At 40.4% G+C, this 27846-nt stretch overlaps 1 protein-coding gene across 12 annotated transcripts in view; it reads right to left on the reverse strand.

Moving 5' to 3' along the window:
• Positions 1–27846, reverse strand: part of CIT (citron rho-interacting serine/threonine kinase) — a 165861-nt gene that overhangs the window by 106890 nt on the left and 31125 nt on the right. For 11 of the 12 annotated variants that reach the window (XM_077875863.1, XM_077875869.1, XM_077875866.1 and 8 more), the window contains 4 exons: positions 24123–24265; positions 22979–23072; positions 16687–16890; positions 15130–15283 (listed from right to left, as the gene is read on the reverse strand). In XM_077875863.1, coding sequence (XP_077731989.1) covers positions 15130–15283; positions 16687–16890; positions 22979–23072; positions 24123–24265 — 595 coding nt within the window. The remainder of the gene's footprint in view (positions 1–15129; positions 15284–16686; positions 16891–22978; positions 23073–24122; positions 24266–27846) is intronic. The other variant, XM_077875868.1, reaches the window with a different exon arrangement.

Raw genomic sequence — 27846 nt, forward strand, 5'->3', positions numbered from 1 at the left:
TGATTGAATGTCAAGAGTTGGTTAAAGGTATCTTGGCAGGCTAGAGTGGGGAAGAGTACCACTTTAGAAAAACCACAGAGCAGCAGCCAGAGACAGCCATGGGTAATGAGGCTGGGATGGAAGTGAGTGTGAAATCTTGGCTAGACCTTGAAGCAGGGGGTCCCTGGATTGGATTGACAGAAGGGATTATTAGAGTTTTAGAGTACCAGGTTGATGTCAGTGCCAGAGACTGATACCATCACTGCACGAGCAATGGTTGGAAGAAGTCGATGCCAGAAACCTCTAACGGACAAGTCTACAATAGTCAACATGACAAATTCTACACTAAGGAAGTGATAACAGAAACAGAGACGATGTGGATTAACAGGAGACAGGCTAAGAAAGAAGTGGCAAAATGTGACAACTGACACAAGAGCAGAGCTTTTAGGAATGTCACCAACCAACTCTTAGGATGGGAAAACTCTGAGACAAAGAGGTTGTAATTTTTTTTTAAGATTTTATTTATTTATTCATGAGAGACAGAGAGAGCGAGAGGCACAGACACAGGCAGAGGGAGAAGCAGGCTCCATGTAGGGAGCCTGATGTGGGACTCGATCCCGGGTCTCCAGAATTACGCCCTGGGCCGAAGGCAGGCGCTAAACCGCTGAGCCACCCAGGGATCCCCAAGAGGTTGTAATTGTAAGAAGGGCAAGATATCCAGTATCAGAGAGATCATGGGAACCAACAGAATAAGTTAGGGGATAGGCAAATACAGCTCCTTATTAAATATATGTAACTAATTCAGCCCATCAGAACATATTCCTTCCCCCAGAGCCTCAGGCAAGTCCCCTACCCTCTCCCCTCTAGGCAGGAAGTGGTTAGGTATAGCTCCTCCAGACAATGTGTTGTGTAAGAAATACAAGATGATGACAAACTAGATCTGTTTCCAATAGACCTAGGTAAATAAAATATTCTCCCATGTCTTCGCTTCTCAAAAGAGTCACAAAGAGACTTTAAGGTAATGCTGATGTGGCCTGTGATCAATTTTTACAATGGTGTCATCAAAGGAGACAAATAAGGAAGTTAGCATTATTCTAGTATGCTTCAGTCAATCAATCTGAAGGATTTAGGGTCTGGCTGCCAACAGCTAAGCAGAGTCCCTCTCTGATGGCATATCTGAGATCTTGATGGAGTTGTGTGCTCTGCCTGAATCTCGCCATTCTCAAAAGCCATGTTCCTACTAGGCACTTTAACATCAAGTTTTTGGTAAACGGCTTACATTTTCCCACAGGATTACACTTGAGAGATGCGTTCTCTCAATTCTGCATCATACGTGAGCCAGATTTCTAATACTGTAACTTTACTTTGTTTGCCCCCCTCCCTCTGGGTCTAGGTACTCAGCAAACCTGCCAAATACCTACACAGGCTGGAACTGCTCCAAAGAGAACCCTTTCAAACTGCAACTGGCCATGACTGCATTTCCATGCCAGGTTAGGTCTGGATATAGCCATTGTGGGGCCCAGGTGGAAGCCCCCAGAACATACTTAAACAATAGTGAAGGAGCTAGTTCCTTGGCTTCCATTCCCTAGGACCAGATCGCTCTAGCACCCAACAACATTCTCTTTGGAGCACCTTCTCCCTTGAATTACCTACACCCAAGAACACATCACATTACACACCTTCTTTGCTGCCCTCAGAACACTACAGTATCCTTTTCTCCAACATTTTCAAATTTATTTGTAAATACATCTTCACACGCACAAAAGCAGTAAGGTATAAAATGAACTCCCACATGCCCTTCACCCAGCTTCAGCAATGAGCAACTCCCATCCCATTCCATTCATCCTTGTCTTGTTTCTGCATTTGTTGATTATTAAAAGCAACCCCAGACATCATACCATTTCACCCATAACTACTGCAGTACATATCTCTAAACAGGATTTCTCAACTGTGGCCCTAGTGACATGCGGGAATGGACAGTGCTTTGTTGTAGGAGCTGCCAAGTATATTGTAGAGCATTTAGCAGTATCCCTGACCTCTCCCACCAGATGCCAACATTATCAAGTCATGACAACCAAAGAGGTCTCCAGACATTACTAAATGTCCTGTAGGGGGCAAAATCACCCCAACTTGAGAACCAATCCTCTAACAGATAAGGACTTCCAAAACACTGTTACCATAATACCTTCATCACACCCAACAAAATTAATAGTAACTCTGTAACATTATCTAATACCATATTGTGTTCGATTTCTCCAGTTGTCCCAAAAATGTCTCTTTACAGTCGGTTTCATTTGAATCAGGATCCAACCAAGGTTTACAAACTGATTTGGCAGGTCTCTTAATCTGTAATACTGACCTTTTTTTTTTTTTTAATGCCATTTATTGGTCTAAGAAACTGGATCACATGTCTCTATAGAATATTCCACATACTAGACTTGGTTGAGTGTATCTCTGTGACATCATTTAATGTTTCCCTGTCCTCCATGTTTCCTATTAACTGGTAGTTCAGCTGAGGGCCTTCTGTTCATTCATATTCAATTCTTTTGGCAAGAATACTTCCCAGTATTCTGAATGTGCTGTCTAGTTAATGCATGAAATTAGAGGGCATACAATGTCTGCTTGTCTCTCATCCTGTGATGTTCAGAATGATCCATGGGTTCTGATGACATCAGCCTGATCCTTCCAGGATAAAGTCCCCTCTCCTTTCACTTAAAGGTTTCAGCAGCCATTGATGAGCATTGCCTACAGCCATTACTTCATTAAGGGCTGCAAAATGGTGGTTTTCCAATTTCCTTCTACATTTATTAGCACATCAACAAACCCTGAAATATAATTCAAATAGGAAGGCAAGAGAAATGCTTGGTTCTTTCCCTATATTTAGTAACATTCAGAGTAATGACTTAGCAATTGCCAGAAGTGACCAGTGAGATTTCTTTTCAAATTATCATTTAGAACTCATAAACTGTTATGTATTTGTTGTGTTTCAAGCCACTGCAGTCTTTTTGGTGCTCATATTGTCCCATCTTAGGCCAGGAGAAACCCCTCTACAAGATATTCTTGCCAGAAAAGTCAAATTGGAATCTATTTTTAGCTTCTGGATATAACTTCTAGTTTACAAGGACCAGAAGAGCAAGTACCATCATCATCCCCTACTGAGGAAGTAAAGAGACAAATGTGGGGGTATTCTGTAAGCCAACAACCTGACTCCTTCATCAAGTCGATGGCATAGAAAAAAATAGTATTCATAGACATATGCGTGTATACCTGTGTTTGTGTGTATATATATACACATACATAGAGATAGATTTTTAATTTAAAAAAATTAAGCCTATCTCCATAGCTGACTATATCCCAAGATATGAGTGACTTTGAATCTAACTATTGGGAGCATTGACAAGACATGGGGGAACTGGATCTCTCATTCATTATTGGTGAAAATATAAAATGGTACAACCACTCTGAAAAAGTTTGGCAATCTCTTAAAAAGTTAAGCATATACATCTATCATACAATCCAGACTTTCCACTCCTAGATATTTACCCAAGAGAAATGAATGTGTCAGTCTGTAGACTTGCACACAAATGTTCATAGAAGCTTTATGTCAAATAGCCAAATGTCTATCAGCAGAGGACTGGACTACCAAACTGTGGTATATCCATAAATGAACTACTACTCAGCAATGAAAAGGAATGGACTGTGACACATGCCAAAACATGGAAAGAATCTCGGAATGAATATGTTGAATGAAAGAAGGCACATGCCTTGCATGACTCAATTTATATCAAGTTTAGAAAATACAAGCTTAACTATGGTGACAAAAGGCAGATCGGTCATTGCCAAGGAACAAAGGAAGGAATGGGGAGGGGTGTCAGGAAAGGGTTTCAAAGGGGCATGAAGAAACTTCTGGGGTTGATGGATATGTTCTTGCTCTTGAGCATGGTGATGAATTCACAGGTATGTACATATATCAACACAAACTGTACATTTAAAATACATGCAATTACATGTTTATTATTCCTCAATAAACCATTGGGCAGTGAGAATATTTTGTCTCCAATCCTTCCTGGGCTAAGGAGCTTCCAGTCAGGCTCCTTCACCACATGAGGTGGACGTGCTGAACAAACACATCAAGCCTCACCCCTCTGCTCACTCCTCCCCCAAGAAGGAGCTAATGTGACTCATCAAAGCTGGACAACATCAGGCTATGTTTTATTGGAAGGCAGGGTTACCATGCCTGGAAAGCAAAGAACCAAGCTTAACACTTCCTGTTCCACCACCTACGTCCAGACGTGGCAGTCACTCAGCCAACTTGTCCTCCTGGTTTCCCTCACTCCCACCGTGACAAGGCCGCTCCATCCCTGAGGGAAGGTCGTCCATTCTTCTCTGGGAGGGTAGTAAATGTCCTGGAGCCCTGCATCAAAGGGTATTGAGCACTTGCCTTGCCAAGAACAAAGTGGATGCTTCCATCCCTCCCTGGCTATCAGTTCCTTGCCTGTGTCTTTGGTTTGTCAGAAGTTTGAAGGACAGGAAGGTCTTAGACCCCAAATTGCTAATGCTGTGCAATGAATGCAATCCTTTTCTTTCCATCACCAGGGAGCAACTGGGTTGGTCACATTTATTTTCTCTGAAATGAGATGCTGAAAATCACTTCCAAACCATTGGTTGTGGATCACCTGAACCTTCTACTCTTTGTCCTTTGGCTTTTTAGCCTGTTTCAACTCCTGCCAGCCACTCTCCTTAGTTCTATCCAAACTTCACACTCAGAAAATGAGCATAAATGCAATCACCACACTTCACAGAACTGACTCAAAAGTTGGCTGCTGAATACAGTCCCAGATGTTTAATATAATTTTGAATCTTTGGCCAAATCATTTCCGTGTTTGCTTGGTTGTAAAAGGTTTTTGGGCAAGTGAGAATTTAAGGGTTGAAGACTCCAATTTATGGGTTTTCCAGAAAAACCTGTTCCCTACCTTCCCCGGGGGAAAGGCATTAATTTACCTTATTTAGAAAATGATTTTACTAAACTGAAATTCAGCATTGTACCATTGGTTTACCCTGAGAGGCACTATAAGCAGCAGCCATAGTGGGACACTTGGGTGGCTCAGCAGTTGAGTGCCTGTCTTTGACTCAGGGCATGATCCTGGGTCCTGGGATCGAGTCCCACACAGGGCTCCCTGCATGGAGCCTGCTCTGCCTCTGCCTATGTCTCTGCCTCTCTCTGTATCTCTCATGAATAAATAAAATCTTAAAAAAAAAAAAAAAAAGGCAGCCATAGCGCAGTGCAGGGGTGGCTCACTCAATTGAGCATCTGTCTCATGACTCCTGCTCAGGTCATGATCTGAGTTGTGGAATCGAGCCTCATATCAGGCTCTGCATTCAGCAGGGCGTCTGCTTGAGATTCTCTCTCCCTCTCCCTCTACCCTTCCTTCTGCTCATGCTCTCTCACTCTCTAAAATAAATAAATAAATCTTTTTTAAAAAGCAGCAGCAGCTGTAGGGAAATCTTCAGAGCACATTTGGGAGGGATGAGGTTCACCATGCCACAAGGAGGTCTCATTTATGTGGAACCCAGTGATGAAATTCCTCAGGGCTTGGTATCCAGAAAATCAAGTCTTTCCTGAGCAAACCATTCTGGATTTTTCTGTCATGAGACTGCGGCTCTCATACAGTTGACCACTGAACAACATGGGTTTGAACTGCAGGGGTCTACTTACACACGATTTTTTTTTTTTTATCGGAGTTCAATTTGCCAACATATAGCATAACACCCAGTGCTCATGCCATCAAGTGCCCCCCTCAGTGCCCATCACCCAGTCACCCCCACCCCCCACTCACATCCCTTTCCACCACCCGTTCATTTCCCAGAGTTAGGAGTCTCTTATGTTCTGTCTCCCTTTCTGATATTTCCTACTCATTTTTTCTCCTTTCCCTTTTATTCGCTTTCACTATTTTTTATATTCCCCAAGTGAATGGGACCATATAATGTTTGTCCTTCTCCAATTGACTTATTTCAATCAGCATAATACCCTCCTCCAGTTCCAAATAAATAAATAAATAAATGAATAACCCTCTAGTTCCATCCACATCGAAGCAAATGGTGGGTATTTGTCATTTCTAATGGCTGAGTAATATTCCATTGTATACATAGACCACATCTTCTTTATCCATTCATCTTTCGATGGACACCAAGGCTCCTTCCACAGTTTGGCTATTGTGGACATTGCTGCTATAAACATCGGGGTGCAGGTGTCCCGGCGTTTCACTGCATCTGTATCTTTGGGGTAAATCCCCAGCAGTGCAGTTGCTGGGTCGTAGGGCAGGTCTATTTTTAACTCTTTGAGGAACCTCCACACAGTTTTCCAGAGTGGCTGCACCAGTTCACATTCCCACCAACAGTGCAAGAGGGTTCCCCTTTCTCCACATCCTCTCCAACATTTGTTGTTTCCTGCCTTGTTAATTTTCCCCATTCTCACTGGTGTGAGGTGGTATCTCATTGTGGTTTTGATTTGTATTTCCCTGATGGCAAGTGATGCGGAGCATGTTCTCATGTGCTTGTTGGCCATGTCTATGTCTTCCTCTGTGAGATTTCTGTTCATGTCTTTTGCCCATTTCATGATTGGATTGTTTTTTTCTTTGGTGTTGAGTTTAATAAGTTCTTTATAGATCTTGGATACTAGCCCTTTATCTGATACATCATTTGCAAATATCTTCTCCCATTTTGTAGGTTGTCTTTTAGTTTCAATAAATCAGCACAGTACTATAAATCTATTTTCCCTCCCTTATAATTCTTTTTTTAAATTTTATTTATTTATTCCTGAGAGACAGAGACATAGGCAGAGGGAGAAGCAGGCTCCGTGCAGGGAGCCCAACGTAGGACTCGATCCCGGGTCTCCAGGATCACGCCCTGGGCCGAAGGCGGCGCTAAACCGCTGAACCACCGGGGCTGCCCATAACATTCTTAATAACATTTTCTCTAGCTTATTTTATTGTAAGAATATAGTGTGTAATACATATAACACACAAAATACATGTTATATGGCTATTTACATCACCAGTAAAGTTTCTGGTCAACAGTAGGCTGTTAAAAGCTTTGGGGGAGTCAAAAGTTATATGCCGATTTTTGACATGCAGGAGTCAGCACCCCTAACCCTCATATTGTTCAAAAGAAACTGTAACTGTTCTATTTTCCTTTTTGCTTTGGCCACTAGGAGGCTAGGAGTCCCAAACTGGTCCTCGTCCAGCAACTTGACTAGAACTTTTTACTTTTAACCCTGATTTTATTTCTTTACTGGAATACTTAGTCTCTTCAACCAGATTCCCACACTTATTTATTTTTAATCCTTTTGATATTGCAATTACCTCTAAAATAAGCCATCTCAATTTATCTTGGAATAAAATGAAATACTGCATATTTTTAACATCTCTGGATATAGCTTCTAAATTCAGAATGGAGCAGGGAAATCCCATAATCCTAATTTATAAGCATTTAGCTCTTCTTAGCCTATTTGCTCCTATCATAACTTACTTTCTAAAAAGCGAACAATCCCCAAGAGACACATAAATACTCGCCTGTATAGCCCATAAGCCTGTAAGACCTACTGACTACGTATCTTCGTTACTCCTTGTTTATGTTGGAGGGTGGGGTGCCCAGATCCTCCTAGTCTAGTAAGTTGAATTCCTGCCATCACTACTATAGCATCCCTCCCACTTTCTTACCCCTCCCTCTGTCGTGCTGATCTCCCAACAGCCCAGCTCCCCTTCCTCATTTCCTCATGCCCCTGAAGTGACTAGGTGGCTGTCTGACAGGGAGATATATTTAAGGGCCAACCAGGGCAAACAAAGCACATCTACCAACCCCCAAAAACTAGCTTAGGAAACAAAGCGTGGACAGATATCTACCCAAATGATAGGAATCCAAAACAAACAGACCTGAAAAAGGCCCAAAATAAACCAACACCTATATGCTTCACAAGCCACTGCGATAATGCTATTCTAAACACAGAATGCTAAAACAAATAAGTGAAATATTCATGTTAAAACCATAAGGGGTGGGACGCCTGGGAGACTCAGTGGTTGGCATCCACCTTTGGCTCAGGTCATGATCCCAGGGTCCTGGGATAGAGTCCTGCATCGCAGGGAGCCTACTTCTCCCTCTGCCTATGTCTGTGCCTCTCTCTCTGTGTCTCTCATGAACAAATAAATAAAATCTTTAAAAAAATAATTTAAAAAAAACATAAGGGGTTTTCATTTGTAAGGAAGAGAATGCTGCTCATCAGAAATCAACGCCAGAATAGTCCATTCAAAGGACAAATATGGTAGGGTTTACAAAGATCTCTTCATTTATATCAATGATGCAGGAAAATCACCTGACAATAAAAACTCCTGATTTCTTAGAAGGCAATATAATGAGGTTGTTAAGAGTATAGGCCATACTGGTGTTTATGTTAGAATATTCCGGAAAGTTATATAAGAAACTAACAATAGTGGTTCACTTTAGAGAGAGGCCCTGCGCATAGAGTGAGAAGGAGACTAGTTTCACTGTTTAACCTTCTGGGTCACTTGAATTTTTTTTTTTTTTTTTTAAATCAAGGACTGTATAAACTTTTCAAATAAATAAAAGCAAAGAGAACTTGGAGTCCTAGAGACCTGAATTTGCTTCGGCCACTGCCAACCACAACCACAGGCTCTGGGACCTTCGTCAAGCGGCTTCATCTACTTAGGCCTCAATATCCTTACGTGTACTGTGAGACTAATCATAGCACCCGTCTCACAGAGGTACAGTGAGTTAATGGGACAATAATACATATAATGTGCTTTGCAGAGCCCCTGGTACATAGGAGGTACTCAATAGAAGGATGGCAATAAAATACACACTAAAAAAGTTAATGAAGAAAACTTTGAATCCATCCTTAATTAAAAGTAAATATGAGACAATAGTTAGCTGAGGAGGGATGGGGAGTGCAAGGCATAAAAATGCCTTCTTTACAACCACCTATTTGCTATCAGCAGGTGGAGATTAAGTGAAGCCACCATCTTGAAAGATATGAAAGCTGTAAAGTCTGGGGGGAAAAAAGCTTTCAATTCCTCAAAAGCAGAGCCTAAAATCCAGCATTTCTAAGCAGTTCATCAGCCGATGGAAGTCCTCAGCCAAAAAGCAGTCTCCCCTTATCCTGAGCCCAGAGAATACAATGAGGAAGCAGGATCCTGAAAAGATGAGAAAGAAATTCTAAGGCTCATCTTGCACGGCTTTGCAAATGCTAATATTCACAGGAATCTTATTTCTGGGGACCTTATTAAAGTGCCATTTCTGACTCAGCAGGTCTAGGGGGGCCCGAGTATCTGCATCCCTAACAAGCTCCCAGGTGATGTCAGGGATGCCGATGCTGTTGGTCCATGGACCACACTCTACACAACAAGATCCTACTGGCCCCAAACTATACTTCCATCATTTGTCAGCAATGACAGTCTTGAGTGATTCTGATGACTGCAATACTTTCTCTCCTAGTAACCACCAGGCCAATTCTCAATCACTGGTTCTCCATCAGAGGCAGATACAGCCCCCAAAGGACACTGGGCAAGGTCTGGAGATATATTTGGTTGGCACAAACTGCAGGGGGGAGGGTGCTGCTGGCATCCATGGCTAGAGGCCAAGGTGCTGCTAAATATTCTGCAATTCACACATCAGCTCCCACCACAAAGAGTGATCTGGTCCCATAGGTCAATAGTGCCAAGGTTGAGAAACACTGTTCTAATAAACAGAAAATATAAATCAAATCCTGTCATTCATCCCAAGATGACATAAACCCCAATTTTGGAAGTGAGTCTTCAATGCAACATTGTTCTTTCTCATGGCTAGGTCTGAGGCTGGGGAGGGTAACAGATCGGAGGAAAGAACAGGATGGTGTATGTGCAGAAGGAGTCACCAGGTCATAGTCCATATTTTGTTTAAAATCAAGCCTATGAGAGATGCCTGGGTGGCTCAGTGGTTGAGTGTCTGCCTTTGGCTCAGGGTGTGATCCCAGGGTCCTGGGATCAAGTCCTGTATCATGTTCCCAGCAGGGAGTCTTCTTCTCCCTCTGCCTATGTCTCTCCCTCTCTTTGTGTGTCTTTCATGACTAAATAAATAAAATCTTAAAAAAATAAATAAATAAATAAATAAATAAATAAATAAATAAATAAATAAATAAATAAAATCTTAAAAAAAAAAAAATCAAGCCTATGTGAGGGCATGGGGGTGACTCAGTTGGTTAAGTGTCTGACTCTTGATTTCAGCTCAGGTCATGATCTTAGGGTCCTGAGATTGAGGCCCAGGACATGATGGTTTTGGATGAAAGGGACTAGCATGCTGGTTCCTGTGACATCACTATGCCTGTTCTGGGTAGATATTTTAACAGATGGGACTAGAAAAGCACACCAGGCAGCAAAACTTCCCCATTGACAGGAACAGGTACGTAATACCAGGAAATGGAGGTATAACCACAAAGGCACAAATGAAAGAGGTGTTCCAATTGGCCTCAGCTCTCCAGCAGCACAAAAATCAGGCTGGGTACACCCAGACTCTTGCCCAATATAGGAAACATCATTGGGACTGCAGAGCCCAGGGCAGCCAATATCCTTAAGAAGCCTCCTACTAGAACCTGGAAAGCAGCCTTGAAATAATGATAATAATAAGCAGCTGAAAAACGCACACTGACATCTGATCATGTGAAGCTGGGAATGGAATATCAGGGTAATGGGTGTCTGGTGACCTTCATGGGGCAATAACTCATCACAAAGCTTTTGACTTGCTGGGAGAATCAGCATTCTAGAACTGGGTCAGGTTCCTGGTTCGCATAGCGTTGCCCAGAGCAACCCAAAGAGGCTGGACCCAGGAGGACACAGATGTTTCATCTGACTTTGGAATCAAAACCAAGGCATGTCCTAGTTCCCCCCTCAGCAGCCACTCCCAATTCTATCATTCATAAATTTGCCCAGACCCCTCTTAAACTGCATTTATATATCCTGCCAGGGCCACCTCTGGAGATAATGAGTTTTAGAAGATTCTTACCTGCTGTGTTAAGCAGTACTTCCTTTCTTTGGTTACAACAAGAAAAAGAAGAATTAGGGGTGAGGCAGCAGAGAGGCTAATGTTGCTTTCATCAAGGAACAATCTTGGAGGTGGAGGGTAGAAATATTTAATATGCTGGAACCATAAGGCATTTAAGTAGCAACCATAAACTCAAGAAATCCAATGGCTTCAAGTGTTTTGGTTGATCAAAATCACTCAATGCTTATTTATGAAAAATAGGAGACTGGACAAAGGCATAATTTCTGTTAGAGTTATGTAGTTAGGAAGTAACTCAAATAGCATGGAGTCCAGCAATGTTTAAATCACACAACCCTGAGTTGATTGCAAATATGCAGGGAATGGAGGTTGGTGAAAAACAGGGAAATCTGCTAGGAGAAACAATAAATACCACGGCTCTCTGCATAGCCAGGGATGCCACAGAACCTTCAGGAAAAGTTGCTACCAGTCCTCAGTGGACATGAAGAGCCAACCCACCCTGGTGTAGTCCCATCCACCACAAACACTCTCATTGCAATATGGCACACCCTGGACTGATCCTGGAACAGAAGAGAGATATAAAGGAAGAAACTGGTGAAATCAGAATAAAGTCTCAAGTTTAATTAATAGTAATGTGCAAATATTAATCTCAGTTTTGACAAATGTGGCATAGTTATGTAAGATGTTATAACAGTAGGGGAAACTGGGAGAAGGGTATTGGGAACTCTCTGTGCCATCTTTGCAACTTCTCTATAAATCTATTCCAAAGTAAAAGGTTTATTAAAATTAAGAGAAATGTTTTAAGGCAAACATATTTCACAACACTTCAGAGCCACTATACTGAGAGTTAGAAGTCCATAAAAATCATTGAGATTTTTGAGAATCAAGACTTAAGGCAAAGTACATGAAAAGATATTTTTCTAAAGAAGACATACAGACAGCCAACAGGTATATGAAAAGGTGCTGAACATCGCTTATCATCAGGGAAATGCAAATCAAAACCACAATAAGATAGCACTACACCTGTTAGGATGACTAGTATCCAAAAGACAAAAGAGGGGCACCTGAGTGGCTCAGCTGGTTGAGTATCTGACTCTTGATTTCACTCCGGTCTTAATCTCAGGGTCATGGGTTTGGGCCCCACACTGGGCTCCACACCCAGCATGGAGCCTATTTGGAGGGAAAAAAAAAAAAAAGACAAGTGTTGGCAAGAACGTGGAGTAAAGGAAATCCTTGTATGGTGTTGGTAGGAATGTTGTTACAACCACTATGCAAAACAGTATAAAGGTTGCTCAAAAACTAAAAATAGAACTACCACATGACCCAATAATCCCTCTTCTGGTTGTATACCCCAAAAAAATTAAATCAGCACCTCAAAGAGATATCTGTGCTCTCATGTTTATAGCAGCATTATTCACAATCAAGATACAGAAACAATCTAAGTGCCAATCAATGGATGACTGGATAAAGTTGTGGTATATAAACCACACAAGGTAATATCTTTCAGCCTTAAAACAAAACAAAACAAAACAAAAACAAAAACAATAAAAGATGGAAATCCTGCCATTTGCAGCAACATGGATGAACCTGGAGGACATTATGCTAAGGGAAATAATATAGGCACAGAGAGAGAAAAAACTACATGAGCTCACTTTTCTGTGAAATCTGAGAGTTAAAAGCATGGAAGCAGAGAATAGGATGGCTACCAGACAGGGAGGCAGGGGAAATGGAGAAATAGTGGTCAAAGGGTGTGAAGTTGGAGTTATAGAGGATAAATAAGTAGATCCAATACGCAGCATGATGACTATGGTTAATAACACTATATTGAACACAGGCAATTTGCTAAGAGAGTAGATTACAGGTGCTCTCAACACAGAAAAGGAAAAAATGGTAACTGTGAGAAGATGGATATGATCATTAGCTTGACTACAGTAATCACTTCACCATGTATATGTACATCAAATCATCATGTTGTACACCTTAAATATATACAATTTTTACTTAAAAAAATAACCTCAAAAAAAAAATCAGGATGCAGATGGACGAGAATTCCATGATACAAAATGGTGGGGGTGGGGGTGGGAGTGGAGGGTGACACATGCACATGTGTTAAAAAATAAGGAAAAATTGGGCATCTCTCTGGCTCAGTTAGTGGAGTGTGCAGCTAGCTCCTGGCTCTTGGTCTCAGGGTTGTGTGTTCAAGCCCCATGTTGGGTATAGAGATTGCTTAAAAATAAAACCTTTAAAAAAATAAGAAGAAAAAAAAAGTGGGTATGTATTAGGACATGGAAAATTCTAAGTAGATAGCCACAGGAGGCAGGGTAAGTATGAAAGCAGCAAGTGTGAAGATGACCAAGACTGCAGTGACCCATTACAATGTCATCTCACCCCGAAGAAAACCGGGACCTTCTAAAATATGGGCCTTGTTTTGTTTGTTTAAAGATTTTATGTATTTTATTTTAGAGAGAGATAGCAGGGGGAGAGACCCCGTGAGGGGGGAGAAAAACCCAAGCAGACTCTGCACGGAGCACAGAGCCCAACGTAGGGCTCAATCTCATGACCCTGAGATCAGACCTGAGCCAAAACCAAGAGTTAGATGCTTAATCAACAGCGCCACTCTGGCACCCCTAAAAGATGGGCCTTGTGATAGACAGCATGAGCCACAATCCACACTGACATGTATCCTCTACAGGCACTGTGTAATTTACAGAACAGGAGTTACACTTGTTAAACCCAATAAGCCTAGAGCCTATAAAACAGCCTGGAAGAAAAAGACTAGGACAAAACCTGGGAATTCGGACACAATATCAAAAACAACATCAAGGTGTACCAAAACTCAAAGTTACTGGGGTAATTCATCACCACTCACTGGCTCACTTGAATGGAGACAGGTTTTTTGTTTTTTGTTTTTTGAGACAGGTTTTTAAGACATAATCGGTAAGTTCATGCATAGAAACATTAACTGCTCATTTAAGAAGACTATAGAAATACAAAGGCAAGGCAAGAAAAGACTGAGTATATGAATTGTATCTATTGGAAACTGTATCAAATCTTTCTAAAGGCAGAAAAAGAAGACAGGCTTGAAAATATACTGTTGATTAAAAGCCCTGAACCTTGGAAATTTGGGGGCTGATGCCTAAAGATTAGAAAAATTAAGTAACATCCAGAAAGAAAAAGAATTGCTAAGATTTATAAAAATGTAGTCTATTTAAATATTTGCGCACATTAGAGAAACCATCAAAATTACTTTTAACTGGACAACACTGGATCTTAACCCAACTCATACATTATGACAACATGCCTCCAACTAGAAGCCTAGTTTTGACACCTTAGAAATGGATTCCACTCCCCACGTCCCCTCATCACCAAAGATAAAACACAGACCAACTGCTTTCCTACTGGTTCTACTGTGCTAATCACATTCAATCAACAACACATCCAAAAATAAAAAAGGTTTAACAACAAATTACCAATTTGTAAAACAAACAAACAAAAAAAGCATTTGGGTTTTGTTGATAATAAATCAGGTCTCTGTTTTTAATGAATTTCGTTTGCACTAAATAACCCCAAAGAGACACGTATATGAATGACTCCACTGTGCGTCTACATTATAGATTTTATAAGCCTGTGAGCAAAGACAAATATTCTCGAGGAAAACAAATGAACACAGAGAGACATTTATGGTTCTGCTGCAGGCTTGGCCATTCGCAGAGCAACCTCACACTATGCCTCATTTTTGAGTCTTTTTTCCTAACCTGTGAAGGATATACCTACGCTTATTTTTCCTCTGAGAAGAAACTGTCAAAGCGAGTGACAACACTTAAACTCCATCAGTCTGCCCTTTTAACTCACTGAGGGATGATGTTCTGAAGGCCATGTAAGCAGAGAGTTTGATAAATAACCCCGGTCTGTGCAAACAATTTTGGAAAAGAATTATCACTTACCGACAGCTCCATCATTAGCCTTTTCTATCCCCTGTAGATAATTAAGGCCCTTATTTCTATAATTTATACCACCTTCTGTGGGACAGAACAATTGCAGATCATTCCTAAGTGTTTACACTCAATTCCAACACCGGAAGTGAAGGACTGTGGCTCTACTTACAGTTACGAATGTTATTCCAGTCAATTTTAGAGAAGAAAGGGTGGCAGCACAGGCCTTCAAACTTCAGTCTCTCTTTCTGGCCACACAGCAAACTCTGAATCAGATCAAGTAATTCACCACTAACTTTGGGGTCATCTGGAAACTTCAAAAACCGCTATTCCAAAAAATAAAATACAATAAAATAGAATAAGCACCCTCTTAGCAGATTCCACTTCTCATGTTCCAAAGTTAAAAAAGTATTTCTCATATATGCAAGTTCCCCCCCCCCTTTTTTTTTTGTTTGTTTAAAAGAAGGAAGTTTTGTGCCCTCTTAACTTTGGACCAAAGGCATGTTCTCAAAATAAATGGCCTGTTCACATCAATAGGCCTCGTTCCTTTGCAAGGGTTCAATATCCTTCATGATTTGACCCCGCTCCTCTCTGTCTCTTGTAGCTACACTCCCCATCTCGCTCTTTGCTGTCCAACAATGATGAGCTATTTAAAGCTGCCTGAACAAATCATGCTGTTCTCTCTGCCTAGAACGCCCTCCCCAGCCCGCACCCCTCTTCCACCCTATCACTGCCCCCACCATGCTCCCTCTGCAATCTACTCTGCACAAACACAGAGCACTGTGATTTCTGTGTGATAACAGGGAAAGAAGGCAGAGAGCCTTTTCCTTGCTCATCACTGCAAACCCAGTTTACTAACCATGCCTAGTGCAACTCACTCATTACTGAATAGCAGACTGAAATGAAGGAGATAAATTGGCCCCAAGAATCATGCAAAGGAAAACTTTAACCCCAGAGGAGACTTGAGAATAACAAGTAATATTATATGTATGTATTAAGCATATAAAATATGTATTATACACACGAAAATATGTATTAAGTATTCCAGAAAGATGAGATTGAGTTAGAAAAACCTATGAAGTTTCCCTTTTGCCTAAAACATACATATTTAATCATATCCTTAAGAAATGGGCTTAGTATACTGGAACGTACAATTATTAGAAAAGAGTTTTAATTCCACTTCATATATATTCCTATAATTCTAATCCCTATACCCATATGATTTTACTAACATATTCAACAGCTAAGAGTACTGAGAAAGAACACAGCATAATATTAAAGGAAGACTGCCTGTCACTCTAGGTAAGTTAGTTACTTAACCATTTTGGCCTTGGTTTCCTCATCTGTGAAATGAAAAGAATATCTACCTCTTACATTGTTTGAGGATTAGCCAAGTTAATGAACTATATTTCAAGTCTAAGACCCAGTTATTACCTTAACAGCACTAAAATCAAAATGCATTTTATAATCAATGAAATGATAGATTAATTGGCAACAGTTCTTTTTTAATAGTACCTAAAATAATGGCATAGGCTTACAATGACTGGCAGCTGAGAGTCAATAAAATACAATTACTAAAGCGTTTAGAGCAGCTTTTAGCCCAAAGTGCTTTATAGGTATTTGCTATTGTTATTATCTGGCACTGCTGATTTACATTACAAATGTTCACTCATACATTTTTAAATGACAGTTCTTGATATTACTTCAAAATCTCCTAATAGCTCTTTACCTGGAAATTCATGATGTTACTGAAGGTTCTGGCCGAAGTTCCCTCTGTGAATGGGGACCTTCCATAAACCATTTCATATGCAATCACTCCCACTGACCACCAATCACAGTCTAGACTATAGATGCCTTTCCCGTCCCCATTCATCACGGTCAACACTTCAGGGGCCATGTAATCTGGAGTCCCAATCGGGAGTTTGGCGCTCACCTGGAAATCCATAAATAAAATGAACATGGCAAACTTTCAATTATTCTCAAATAGATTGCCAACAACCACATTTCAGACACAAGCTGATTTGCTACTGATTACTATTCTCCCAGGTACTTAAGCCTTCTGTCAAGTGGCATGCTGTCAGAAAATGCAAACGATTTACTAATTAAAAAAAAAAAAAAAAAGCACATAATATAATCCAAAGGCAAAAGGGCAAGAGTTGATGATACATGCCCTTTGGTTGCACAAATAACAGTTGGATATATAACTAGAACAGAAGAGGTCTTTCCTGATATACATTCCACAAAGCTTCTCTTACTTATGAAAACAGCAAAATGATTAATAAATCCTAAAGATGAATCTATAAGATCAATCTACCCATTACTGAAAACCTGGCAGCTATAACTGGGGCAAAACAATATGGCAAACTCCTTGTATCTCAAGTTTAAATATCTGGAATCACCATTCCTACTTTGAGCCACCCACAGGGAAAAACATGATAAATTTCCACCAGAGGTCCAAGGTGAATGAGCTCATTTTCCTCACCCCCAACTCCTATTCCTGTGGTTCCCTCCCCACTGTTCAGAAATCCAGAGCCCTCCAACCCAAGGACACTCAGGCACCTGACCTTGGCAGAGAAAGGTTAGGGCAGTGTACTAGGTCTTTTTCTAAGCTAAATATATCCCATTTAAAGAACTGTCCTAAAAAAATAAAAGAGAAAAAAGAACTGTCCTTTTTTTCTGAGAATTTGTCCTTCTGTCGGGGGGGGCGGGGGTTAGATTTATTTATTTATTTATTCATGAGAGACACACAGAGAGAGACAAGGACATAGGCAGAGGGAGAAGCAGGCTCTCTGCAAGGAGCCAGATGCAGGACTCAACCCAGGACCCCGGGATCACAACCTGAGCCAAAGGCAGATGTTCAACCACTGAGCCACCCAGGCATCCCGGTCTTTCTGTTTGTGTTTATAAGCCCTTTGTTTCTGAAATGATGCTGATGAAAGGTTTTCTGCCCCCACCCCAACCCCATCCCTTCCTAGACAACAGAGGAAGCCAGCAACCTTTTCAGCCTTGAAAATTGTTTTGAAGTCTTAATGACTCATGAAATTTGAAGGCTAAGGATCACCTCTCTGACTTCTCTATCAAAACAGACAGGGCCTGATGTTAGTCATATACTGTATTGACCAATAATCCTACGGCTGCCCAATAACCCTGCCTTTAAAAAGGCTTCTCTTGCATGAGCAGTTACATGGGCACTAAAGAACCTTCTCCCCATTAAAGAATGTTGAGTGCCCCCTGAGCGACCTTAGAGATTTTATAGGGATGGCCACACATTTCTAAGGCTGGGTTTTATATCCCTTCCCTAGAGACGGAGACTCAAGCTCTTCCAGACTGTAACTTTAATCTTGTCTATCCCTCTGCCCCAAAGACCCACAGTTATAGGAAACAGACCCATTCTCCCTACTGCTTCTCTTTTCACCCCTTCTTTCAAGCCCACTAGGCGTTTTTCCAAACCCTAATTCCAGATAGCAGTGTGATACTGGTGTTCTTGACACTAGTCATCCATTGCTTTGGGCAACAGAATCTCCACTGAGGGGCAACTGGCCAACTCAGTCAATGGAGTATGCAATTCTTAATCTTGGAGTTGTGAGTTCAAGCCCCACACTGGGTGTAGAGATTAGTTTTTAAAAAGAAAAATCTTTATTGAAGAAGAAGAAGGAGGAGGAGGAGGAGGAGGAGGAGGAGGAGGAGGAGGGGGAGGAGGAGAATTATTTTCATTGCAAGTACCTACTGGGAAAAGCTAGATGGTCACACTACCCAAGAAAGCCACAAGCCATTGCTGATGGACAAAAGAGGGGAGAAAGGAGACAATATCTGTTCTAAGACAGGGCACCTTAAGCTTGAGGAGCTGAAAGCAGCTTAAGTCAAGGGAAAACCTTGATGCTGGGGAGCCTATCCTAAGACTTCTTTTTATATGTGTGTAAATGTTAATGAGCTCAGAACAGGATTAGGATTAAACTACAGGGATTTGGTAAAAATCCTCAATACTGACAATGAGAAATAAAAATATTTTTTAAATATGAAAACAAGAGAAGAAAAACTAATGTCATCATTAAATGCTTATCCTTTTTAATTACCTTGCAGAACTATTACTACGCAATCCTTAAATATGCATCGTTTGCACTTGTTGGGTTTTATCATCACACTGGACTGAGAATATTCAGTTCTCCTTGTTTGCAGCACACAGGGCTTGGTCACTTGTTCATGAGCAAACAGTCAAAAGGAACTTGACTGGGTCGAGTTTATCAGCATGACCCAGCAAGGGGTGTTAAGCCATCAATGCCTCATTTTCAAACTCATGATGAGATTTATCCAAGAAAAGTCAGATAACTCCCTAATTCCTGCCCCACAACAGGTATGCGATTATACACATTTATCTAGTCATATTTCAGGAGATAGAGAGGTTAAGAAAAGAAACAATAAAGGATTAACTTAGATTTCTTTACAAGCAGAGAGAAGAAAACCACTGTCTGCGGCCTCCCAGTCTTCTTTCCATTAAATGCTTAAACATAAAACTATTTCAACCTAACTTTCCCCATGTGGCTACACAGGACAGAAACATCCACCTGCAGAAGCGGGGGTGAGATGAGGGGTTGGGGACCAGGAATGGTATCACTATGTTGTTCCTCTTGGGGAAAAAGGATAAAATCTTTTCACTCCTACATAAATCTCACTAAAGGCTATCGCCCATGGATTTTCAACTGCTCAATGAGGCTGATTAACACTTAATACACTATACTGCTCTTTATTTATAATCTCCTTACAAGTATTTGTGTGGGAGCTGAATGAGAAGGGTTGAAAGAAAAAAAAAGAGAAAGGTTGAAAGAGTTCCGTAGTTGCCACTCTGAGATTCTAATAAGATAAAGTGGGTACCCTAAGGGCAGACAGCACATAGCAGCAGGTAAATGGTATATCTCAGCTCAACACCCAAACCTCTAAGCAGTATGGTCCCCTTTATTAGTAAGAATACTTCAAAGCAACATGCTAAGAAGCTTAACATAATGACAATGGAAGATGTAAAAACCAACAGATCCAAGTGTCACAAATATCTAACATTCACAAATAATATTTAAGAGTGGTAGGGGAAAGGACTGATTTTGAGTGAGTCACATACGTGAATTTCAGTAAATGTAGATTATATTGTATATATTTTGAGTACAAAAAATATTCAGAACCTCCTTTAGGCCTATAAAACATTCTGTTTAAAAGAAACACATGTTGGGATGCCTTGGTGGCTCAGTGGGTTGAGCATCCAACTCTTGGTTTCAACTCACATCATGATCTCAGAGTCATGAGACTAAGCCCTGTCAACGGGCTAAATAAGCTCCATGCTCAGTGCAGTCTGCTTAAGATTCTTTCCCCCTCCTACCTCCCTCTCCCCTCCTCCTTTTGTGCACTCTCTCTCAAATAAATAAAATCTTTATAAATAGATCTTAATTAAAATCTTAATAAATAAAATCTTAAATATGTTTAACCCACTTCCATTGATCAAAAATACAAATAAAAAGTATGATTCTATATCCATATTTGACTTCATCCAGATTGTAGATTACTAATCTTCTATAATTAAAGGGCCTTTTCACTTAAAACAATACTAAAAATTCCTTCCTACTTATGTGCTTATCACATTCTGGCCCTAAAAACACAAAGTTCTGGAGGGGCAATTCTTTATCCGAGAAAAGAGGAGATGCAGTACTCTCAAGTATGCAGAACTCAATGCCCTATCTCCTTCACCAGAATAATCAGGGGATGAGTGCTAAGCTGCAAATAAACCTGGGTGACTCCGGAGGCTCTGTGCCTGAAGTGAAGGTTGTTCCAATTAGAAAAACTGAAAGGATTAGTCTAAAGCACTGAAAAGCAGAAATTTGAAATGAAAGTCCAGTCTCCCTAAGTCAGGACTCAAAAAGAGTGATTCCAGATGCAGAGATAGGGCCTTACTCTTTATTTCCATTTGTTTCTCAAGCAATGACTTTGGATCATAATCTAGTTTTCCAAGGAGGTTTTCCTGTTGCAAATATATAGTCCTGGCTCTCATTAACAAGCTTTCTAACGTTCCTCAACTGACATGCAATGGTTCTCAACCAGGGGTGATTTTGTCCCCCATGGAATACTTAGCAAAGCCTGGAGACATTTTTGGTTTTCACAACTGGAGGGGAGGGTGTTATTGGCATCTAGTAGAGAAAGGCCAAGAATATAGCTAAATATCCTATAATACACAGGATAGTCCCCCACAATAAAGAATTATCCTGGGGTCCCGGGATCAAGTCCCACGTCGAGCTCCTGGCATGGAGCCTGCTTCTCCTTCCTCCTGTGTCTCTGCCTCTCTGTCTCTCATAAATAAATAAATAAATAAATAAATAAATAAATAAATAAATAAATAAATAAGTAAGTAAGTAAGTAAGTAAGTAAGTAAGTAAATCTAAAAAAAAAAAAAAAAAGAATTATCCAGAGCAAAATGTCAATGTAGATGGTATCCAGAGCTATGTACTTACACTTCAATTATCAGACAATGTATCTATGCTTCAGTTTATTTCTAGATGCATGAGGTTATTAAAGTCATTCATGCAAAGTACAAGTTTTTGAATACTAAATGATAAAACTTTGCAGAACTTAACTTTTTCCTGTGCTTTATTCCACTAAATTCGACAACTAGGTTTTTCATGACTATTTCTGAATTGCCTATAATTTTTAAAACATGAAATGCTCTGATCTTATAATCTAATTCTCATTGTAATGATCAAGTGGAATCAATTATAAGAACATAATTTGGAGTGGGGGGGAAAACAATGCATAGACAGACTTTTTCCAAGGATCTGAACACCAAGTAAAGTGAGCCTCAGGTCTACGGGCCTCAGTCTAGTTAACTCTAGAGTACAAGGAGTTAACATAACCCCAAACCTTTTCCTAATATCAACCTAACATCCACCTTTCCTCCAAGGAACTTGAGGGAAAAAAAGGCAATTTTACACATTTCCCTTTATAAGGACTTAACTCTCAGAAGTTGAGAAGGAGGGCATTTTCAAGAGTAACCTTTGTAACCTCTTAATTTGTGCATTTTAACTAGAATCAGTATTTTACTGAGAATGAATAAAAGGCCAAGTTCCTAAAACTTTGCCCAGGTCACCAAATGGTTCTGTTATAAAAGAAGTCTTAAAATCTAACTTGATTTTCTCTTAGATCTTTTTTTTTTTTCCCGCATAGTTGACATGAAAATTCCATTTTAATATATACCAATTTTATTAGGATTTTTAAATCTACATACATATTTTTACTTTGTCATCTTTTTCAAGTATTCTTGCTCTTAATCTCAGCAGATACCCTGTTGCCTTCCTATTTAGCATGTGGAATACAGCTTAATTTTTACCAAAGGTCCAGGACTTCGAAATGACATTCTGAGCAGTTGGTTCTTAATGCTTAAGGATATTTGGTTCAAATATGCCAGTGATTTGTTTCAATTTTGCTGAATAGAAAACAGAGATGTGAGATAAATAAGATTATAGAAGATAATCTATAATAAGCAAGGAAAATGAAAAGAAAAACAAAATAAGGGATCCCTGGGTGGCACAGCGGTTTAGCGCCTGCCTTTGGCCCAGGGCGCGATCCTGGAGACCCGGGATCGAATCCCACGTCGGGCTCCCGGTGCATGGAGCCTGCTCTCCCTCTGCCTATGTCTCTGCCTCTCTCTCTCTCTCTCTCTCTCTGTGTGACCATCATAAATAAATAAAAATTAAAAAAAAAAAAAAAACAAAATAAGCATTTTCCCTTTATGTTTTAACCAAATTATAAGGATGCTCCTAAAAATGTTTTGTACAGTGTTAACAGATAGGATGCCACAGTCAAGCAAGTCTGGGAAACAGCTCTATGTCTCCATCCCCACTTCCACCCTCAGAAAAACCATGTCATACACTGACAGTTGAAGATTCCAAAATGTCACTCAAAGCTAGCCCTTATTTTCCAAACTTATGAGGACCACAGAACACCTTGTAGCATAATCTCTACTAAGTTATTTTATTCCATTTTGTTACCATCTTATTTGAGTTCATTTTAGCCGCTGATCCAAAATCCACAAGCTTGATGTGTCCTGTTCGGTCAATGAGAATGTTCTCAGGCTTGATGTCTCTAAGAAAATCAGGGCCACAAATTAGTGTTGTCTTCTTCATGCCAATCAGCAAGCAACTGCTAACCTTGGATACTGATTCAGCCAAGAAACTCAGTGTCTAAATTCTGCTATACAGGAGTGCCTGGGTGGCTCAGGCAGTTAAGGGTCTGCCTTCGGCTCAGGTCATGATCCCAGGGTCCTGGGATAGAGATCCATTTCCCTCTTCCCCCCACCCCTGCTCATGCTCTCTCTCTCTCAAATAAAGAAATAAATAAAACCTTTCTAAATAAGTAAATAGATTCTACCAAATAACCCTCCCTATTCATGGATATAAACAATAAGCAAACATTCTGCAAAACAAATTTAAGTAAGAAAAAGAAGGGGAAGAAGGAAAAGGAAAGGGGAGGAGAAAGGGATAGAGAAGGAGGCAAGAAGAGGAAGGGAACAAATATAAACTATTTAAAAATAAATAAATAAACTATTTAGATGGATTATCTCTCCTAGAGACACACATTTTACAACAGGAAAACTATCAAAAGCAACAAGGGGACTTCCCCAAGGTCATGTAGCTAGTGGAACCATAGTTCCATTCCCACAACATCCTCCAATGTATATAAAACATCACATGAGTGAGGATGTTAAAGAGATACTTTTCAACTGAGAACTTGCTAGAACACCTTTGTAAATTACCAATGGGTGAGGGCAGAAGTACAACTCCATGGTCTTTTGCTCCTATGTGGTATGCCAGTTCCTTCTGAAAATTGAATTCGGTTTTTCTACCATATAACTCAAAGAACCCATGCAAGAGTTCTCAGTCTCATCAGCTACATTAACAGGTCTTATTAGCAAACTTGAGAACATTGTAATTCTAGATCTATTTCACTGTTGAATGAGTAAGCTGAAATGTCTGCCACTTTGGAAAACAGACTTTCAGCCAGTTGCAGTTAAGACTAGTTAAAATTTGGATGGAGCATCATTTTGATGCTAAAATTCTTCATCTAGTCACTCTATTGGGGGAATTCTTAGATGATACAGACAAATTCTTAGTATACTATCAGAGTCTTACTTACCGATGTACATATCCCATCTGATGAATGCTGTGAACAGCCAAAATCAGTTCGGCTAGGTAAAACTGAATCATATTTTCATCTAATTGGTCCTCATATCTATTCAAAAGTGACAGCAAGTCCCCTCCAGGCTGATACTCCATGACCTGTATAGAATGCCAAAGTTATTAATTCTTCATACACCCCAAAAAAGGGAATGTCTCAATTAGAGTCTCAAATACTGCCTGACGTGTTATAATTACAATGTCTCCACAAAGCAAATAAGATGTGTGAGACATATTGTAAGTCACGTAGGATGAGGTCCCTGCCCTAAGGAAATTACATCCAATACCCAAGAGAATCAATATAATGAAAGACTAGTCCCAGACACCATGCACAATGTTTGCAAGGCAAGCTTGAAAAGTTGGAATTAAATCCACCCACTCACCTGCCCACCAACCCAAGTCCACATCCCAGACATTCCCTAGGATTAGGTACACAATGTAGATAGAAATTGCTAGAGGGCAACAAACCCTCCGGCATCCTTTTTGCATGTCTCTCAGCACCCAGCAGACTACAAGAGGTGTGCAATAAATATGCTACAATCTTTTCCTACAAGAGTCATCTGGCCATCTCTATCAAAAATTTAAATGTGAACATATGCTCTCTGACCTCATAGTTCTGCTTCTGACAATTTATTTTACAGGAACTGATAGTAGTTTGTAGATCAATAGATACATAGATTCACTGTAGCATCATTTGTAACACAGGGGAGGAAAAGCCTAGAAATCACCCAAACATCCAACATTAAGAAACTACTGAAATGTGATATATCTAACTAATGGGATTAGATGTAGATATTAAAAATGAACAGACTCAGCCTATTCATACTGCTGTGGAAAGCTGCCCTTGGTAATACAAAGTGACATGCTATACAGAATAAAGTACAACCTCTTTTTTGTGATTAAAAAAAAATTATTACATTTGTTAATATATACATAGTGAAAAAATCTGGAAAAAAATATAGGGGTGCCTGGGTGCCCCAGTCAGTTGAGTGTCCAACTCTTGATTTCAGCTCAAGTCATGATCTCAGGGTCTTGAGATCGAGCCCCATGTTGGGCTCTGCACTCTGTGCAGTCCCTGCTTGTCCCTCTCCCTCTGCTCCTCCACCCCTCCCATGCTCTAATAAATAAATAAAATCTTAAATTAAAAAAAATTTTTTTAATTTTTAAAAAAGAATAGAAAGTACAGCCTCAGAAAAAAATGTTTGAATAGCAAAGGATTTCTTCCACTTCAGGAACTGAAATCCTTCTTCCTTCTGATGATAACTAAGTGTGATATTCTGAGTCAACATGCAGCTTTCAGGCCAATTGGCCCAGGTGGCTTCAAACTGCAGCCTAGTGACTTCAGCTCTCTGCTTTTCAGTTTCACCTGCTGTAAACTGGGGTGAGACCAACTGCCTCACAATACTGCGCCTGGCACCAATGAGGTCTTCCACTGCCAGTCAAGTGCCTTCCTTCCCTGCCCTTTCACTGCATGGTCCTTCCCTCTCTGGCTGGGAGAAGCAGGGACACACTTCGACCATCTTTGTAGTCATGTCAACTCTTACTCGGTTCCCTTCCTGTCCTTTGCTCTGATTTCCCATTTGGGGAACCAGGCTATAATTAACTTTTGTTTTAAGTTGTCTCAAATCCTTTCTGGAAAGAGGCAAGATCCAAATAAACATCTTAAAAAATACTAAATCTCTCCAACTACTGCATTCCAGAAGCCAATTTGGGATGTGAATTCTCTCCATCCTCCTCCAAACTCCTGTTTGCTTTTCGTCCAGAATTAGAAGAAAGCTCTAGTCAAGTGAGACATTGAGCATCTGCACATCCCGCAGAGGCCACAAGCTGGCCCAGTAAAGATCCTGCCCGGCATCAAGTTAACCCCACAAGAGAGACTCCTGGGGAAGCCAGTGACTAGCATGTCCTCCCCAAGGGCTCTGCATCCTCTGGGAGTCTCCCCCATTCACATGGCATCTCACACGGAGTAGAGAGTCAACCAGATGCTGGACAATTTGAGAAGTTAGGTTCCATTTGCCCTGCAATCACTGGAAAAAGACTTATGAACCTTCAAGAAGGCCAACATTAGAAGGGGTGGCAGCTAACATTCAGACTTTATTTCCCCCAACTTCACAACAGATTGAAAGCTACCAGTCTCAGTCCTAGAAGAGCCCACAGGAGCCACCTGGCTGCCTAAAGCTCACCCACTCATCCCAACCTGGTTCTCCACAGGCCCTGGATATGTGGGTGAATGCTAATTTTTATGTCTGTTTTAAATATATATTGCCATTAAAAAGGTCTTAAATATCAAAAAAAAAAAAAAAAAACAATTCACCGATAACAACAGAAGTACTCAGGCTTTTTAGAATCTTAAAATAAGAACATTGCATATTTATGATGACACATCGCAGTTAGAAACGTTCTAACCTGGCTTCAGTAGAGATGTGAAAAACAGAATGGCTTGTTAGTTTGAGAATGACAAAGTCAAACATATAGCATCAGCTGGCGACTTTTAAAAGCTCACAAACTGACCACCATTTAATATTTTGCAACTATTCCTGAAGATTCTATTTTTGAATGACCAGGAAAATAGTTCAGAAAAAGAAGAACCATCTCTTAAAAGGCAAAAAGATGTGTATTCTTTGCTCCTATTCAGAAGATCCAATTTCCTGAGCTGAAAACCCCCGCCAAAAGTAGATTAGTCTTTTCTGAGTCAAACAACTTTTCATTTCTTCAAAACCAGGGTTGATTGAGAAGACAAGTGACAAAAATTACAACAGCTGCTAGCCAGCAGCCTCTAGAACATGGGATAAAATAGATACGAAATGACAAACCTCTAAATAGACTGGGTCCTTATCAAAGAAACTAATCAAACTTGACCCAACAACATGATTCCACATTACCATACTAAAAATTCCAAGCATCCACCACTGAGAGAACTTGGAAATTTGCTGACCAAATTTAAATTTGGCTGTCCCAAGATGATATCCCGATCCCAAAACCATCCCACTGAGGTCAAGTCACTCATTCTGTTATGAATGGAGCCCACGGGAAATATGGATTGCATATAGAAACGCAAGCTGAATCGATCATCTTGCTGTTGAGCTTAGACATACAGTAAAGAATAGGACTTAGGCACTTTCAGAAAACACTTCTGGACTTTTAAAAATGGTACCAAGTCAAGAGGTTCCAAAAGCAAGAGGTTCAAAGGTCAAAAACTAAGAGTCTTGGGGCAGCCCGGGTGGCTCAGAGGTTTAGAGCCTGCCTTCGGCCCAGGGCCTGATCCTGGAGACCCGGGATTGAGTCCCATGTCAGGCTCCCTGCATGGAGCCTGCTTCTCCCTCTGCCTGGGTCTCTGCCTCTCTCTCTCTCTCTGTGTCTCTCATGAATAAATAAATAAAATCTTAAAAACAAAAAAGAAAGAAAAGAAAGGAAAGAAAGGAAAGAAAGGAAAGAAAGGAAGGAAGGAAGGAAGGAAGGAAGGAAGGAAGGAAGGAAGGAAGGAAGAAAGAAAGAAAGAAAGAAAGAAAGAAAGAAAGAAAGAAAGAAAGAAAGAAAGAAAGAAAGAAAAGGGAAAGGGAAAGGGAAAGGGAAAGGGAAAGGGAAAGGGAAGGAAAGGAGAAAAAAGAAACGAAACAGGTCACAAGGCCAGCCCAGCTCCAAGGGCAGGAAAAAAAAAAGAAAACTAAGAGTCTTCAAGTCTC

Source organism: Canis aureus, chromosome 27 (genome assembly GCF_053574225.1).
Source record: "Canis aureus isolate CA01 chromosome 27, VMU_Caureus_v.1.0, whole genome shotgun sequence".
Classification (NCBI taxonomy): domain Eukaryota; kingdom Metazoa; phylum Chordata; class Mammalia; order Carnivora; family Canidae; genus Canis; species Canis aureus.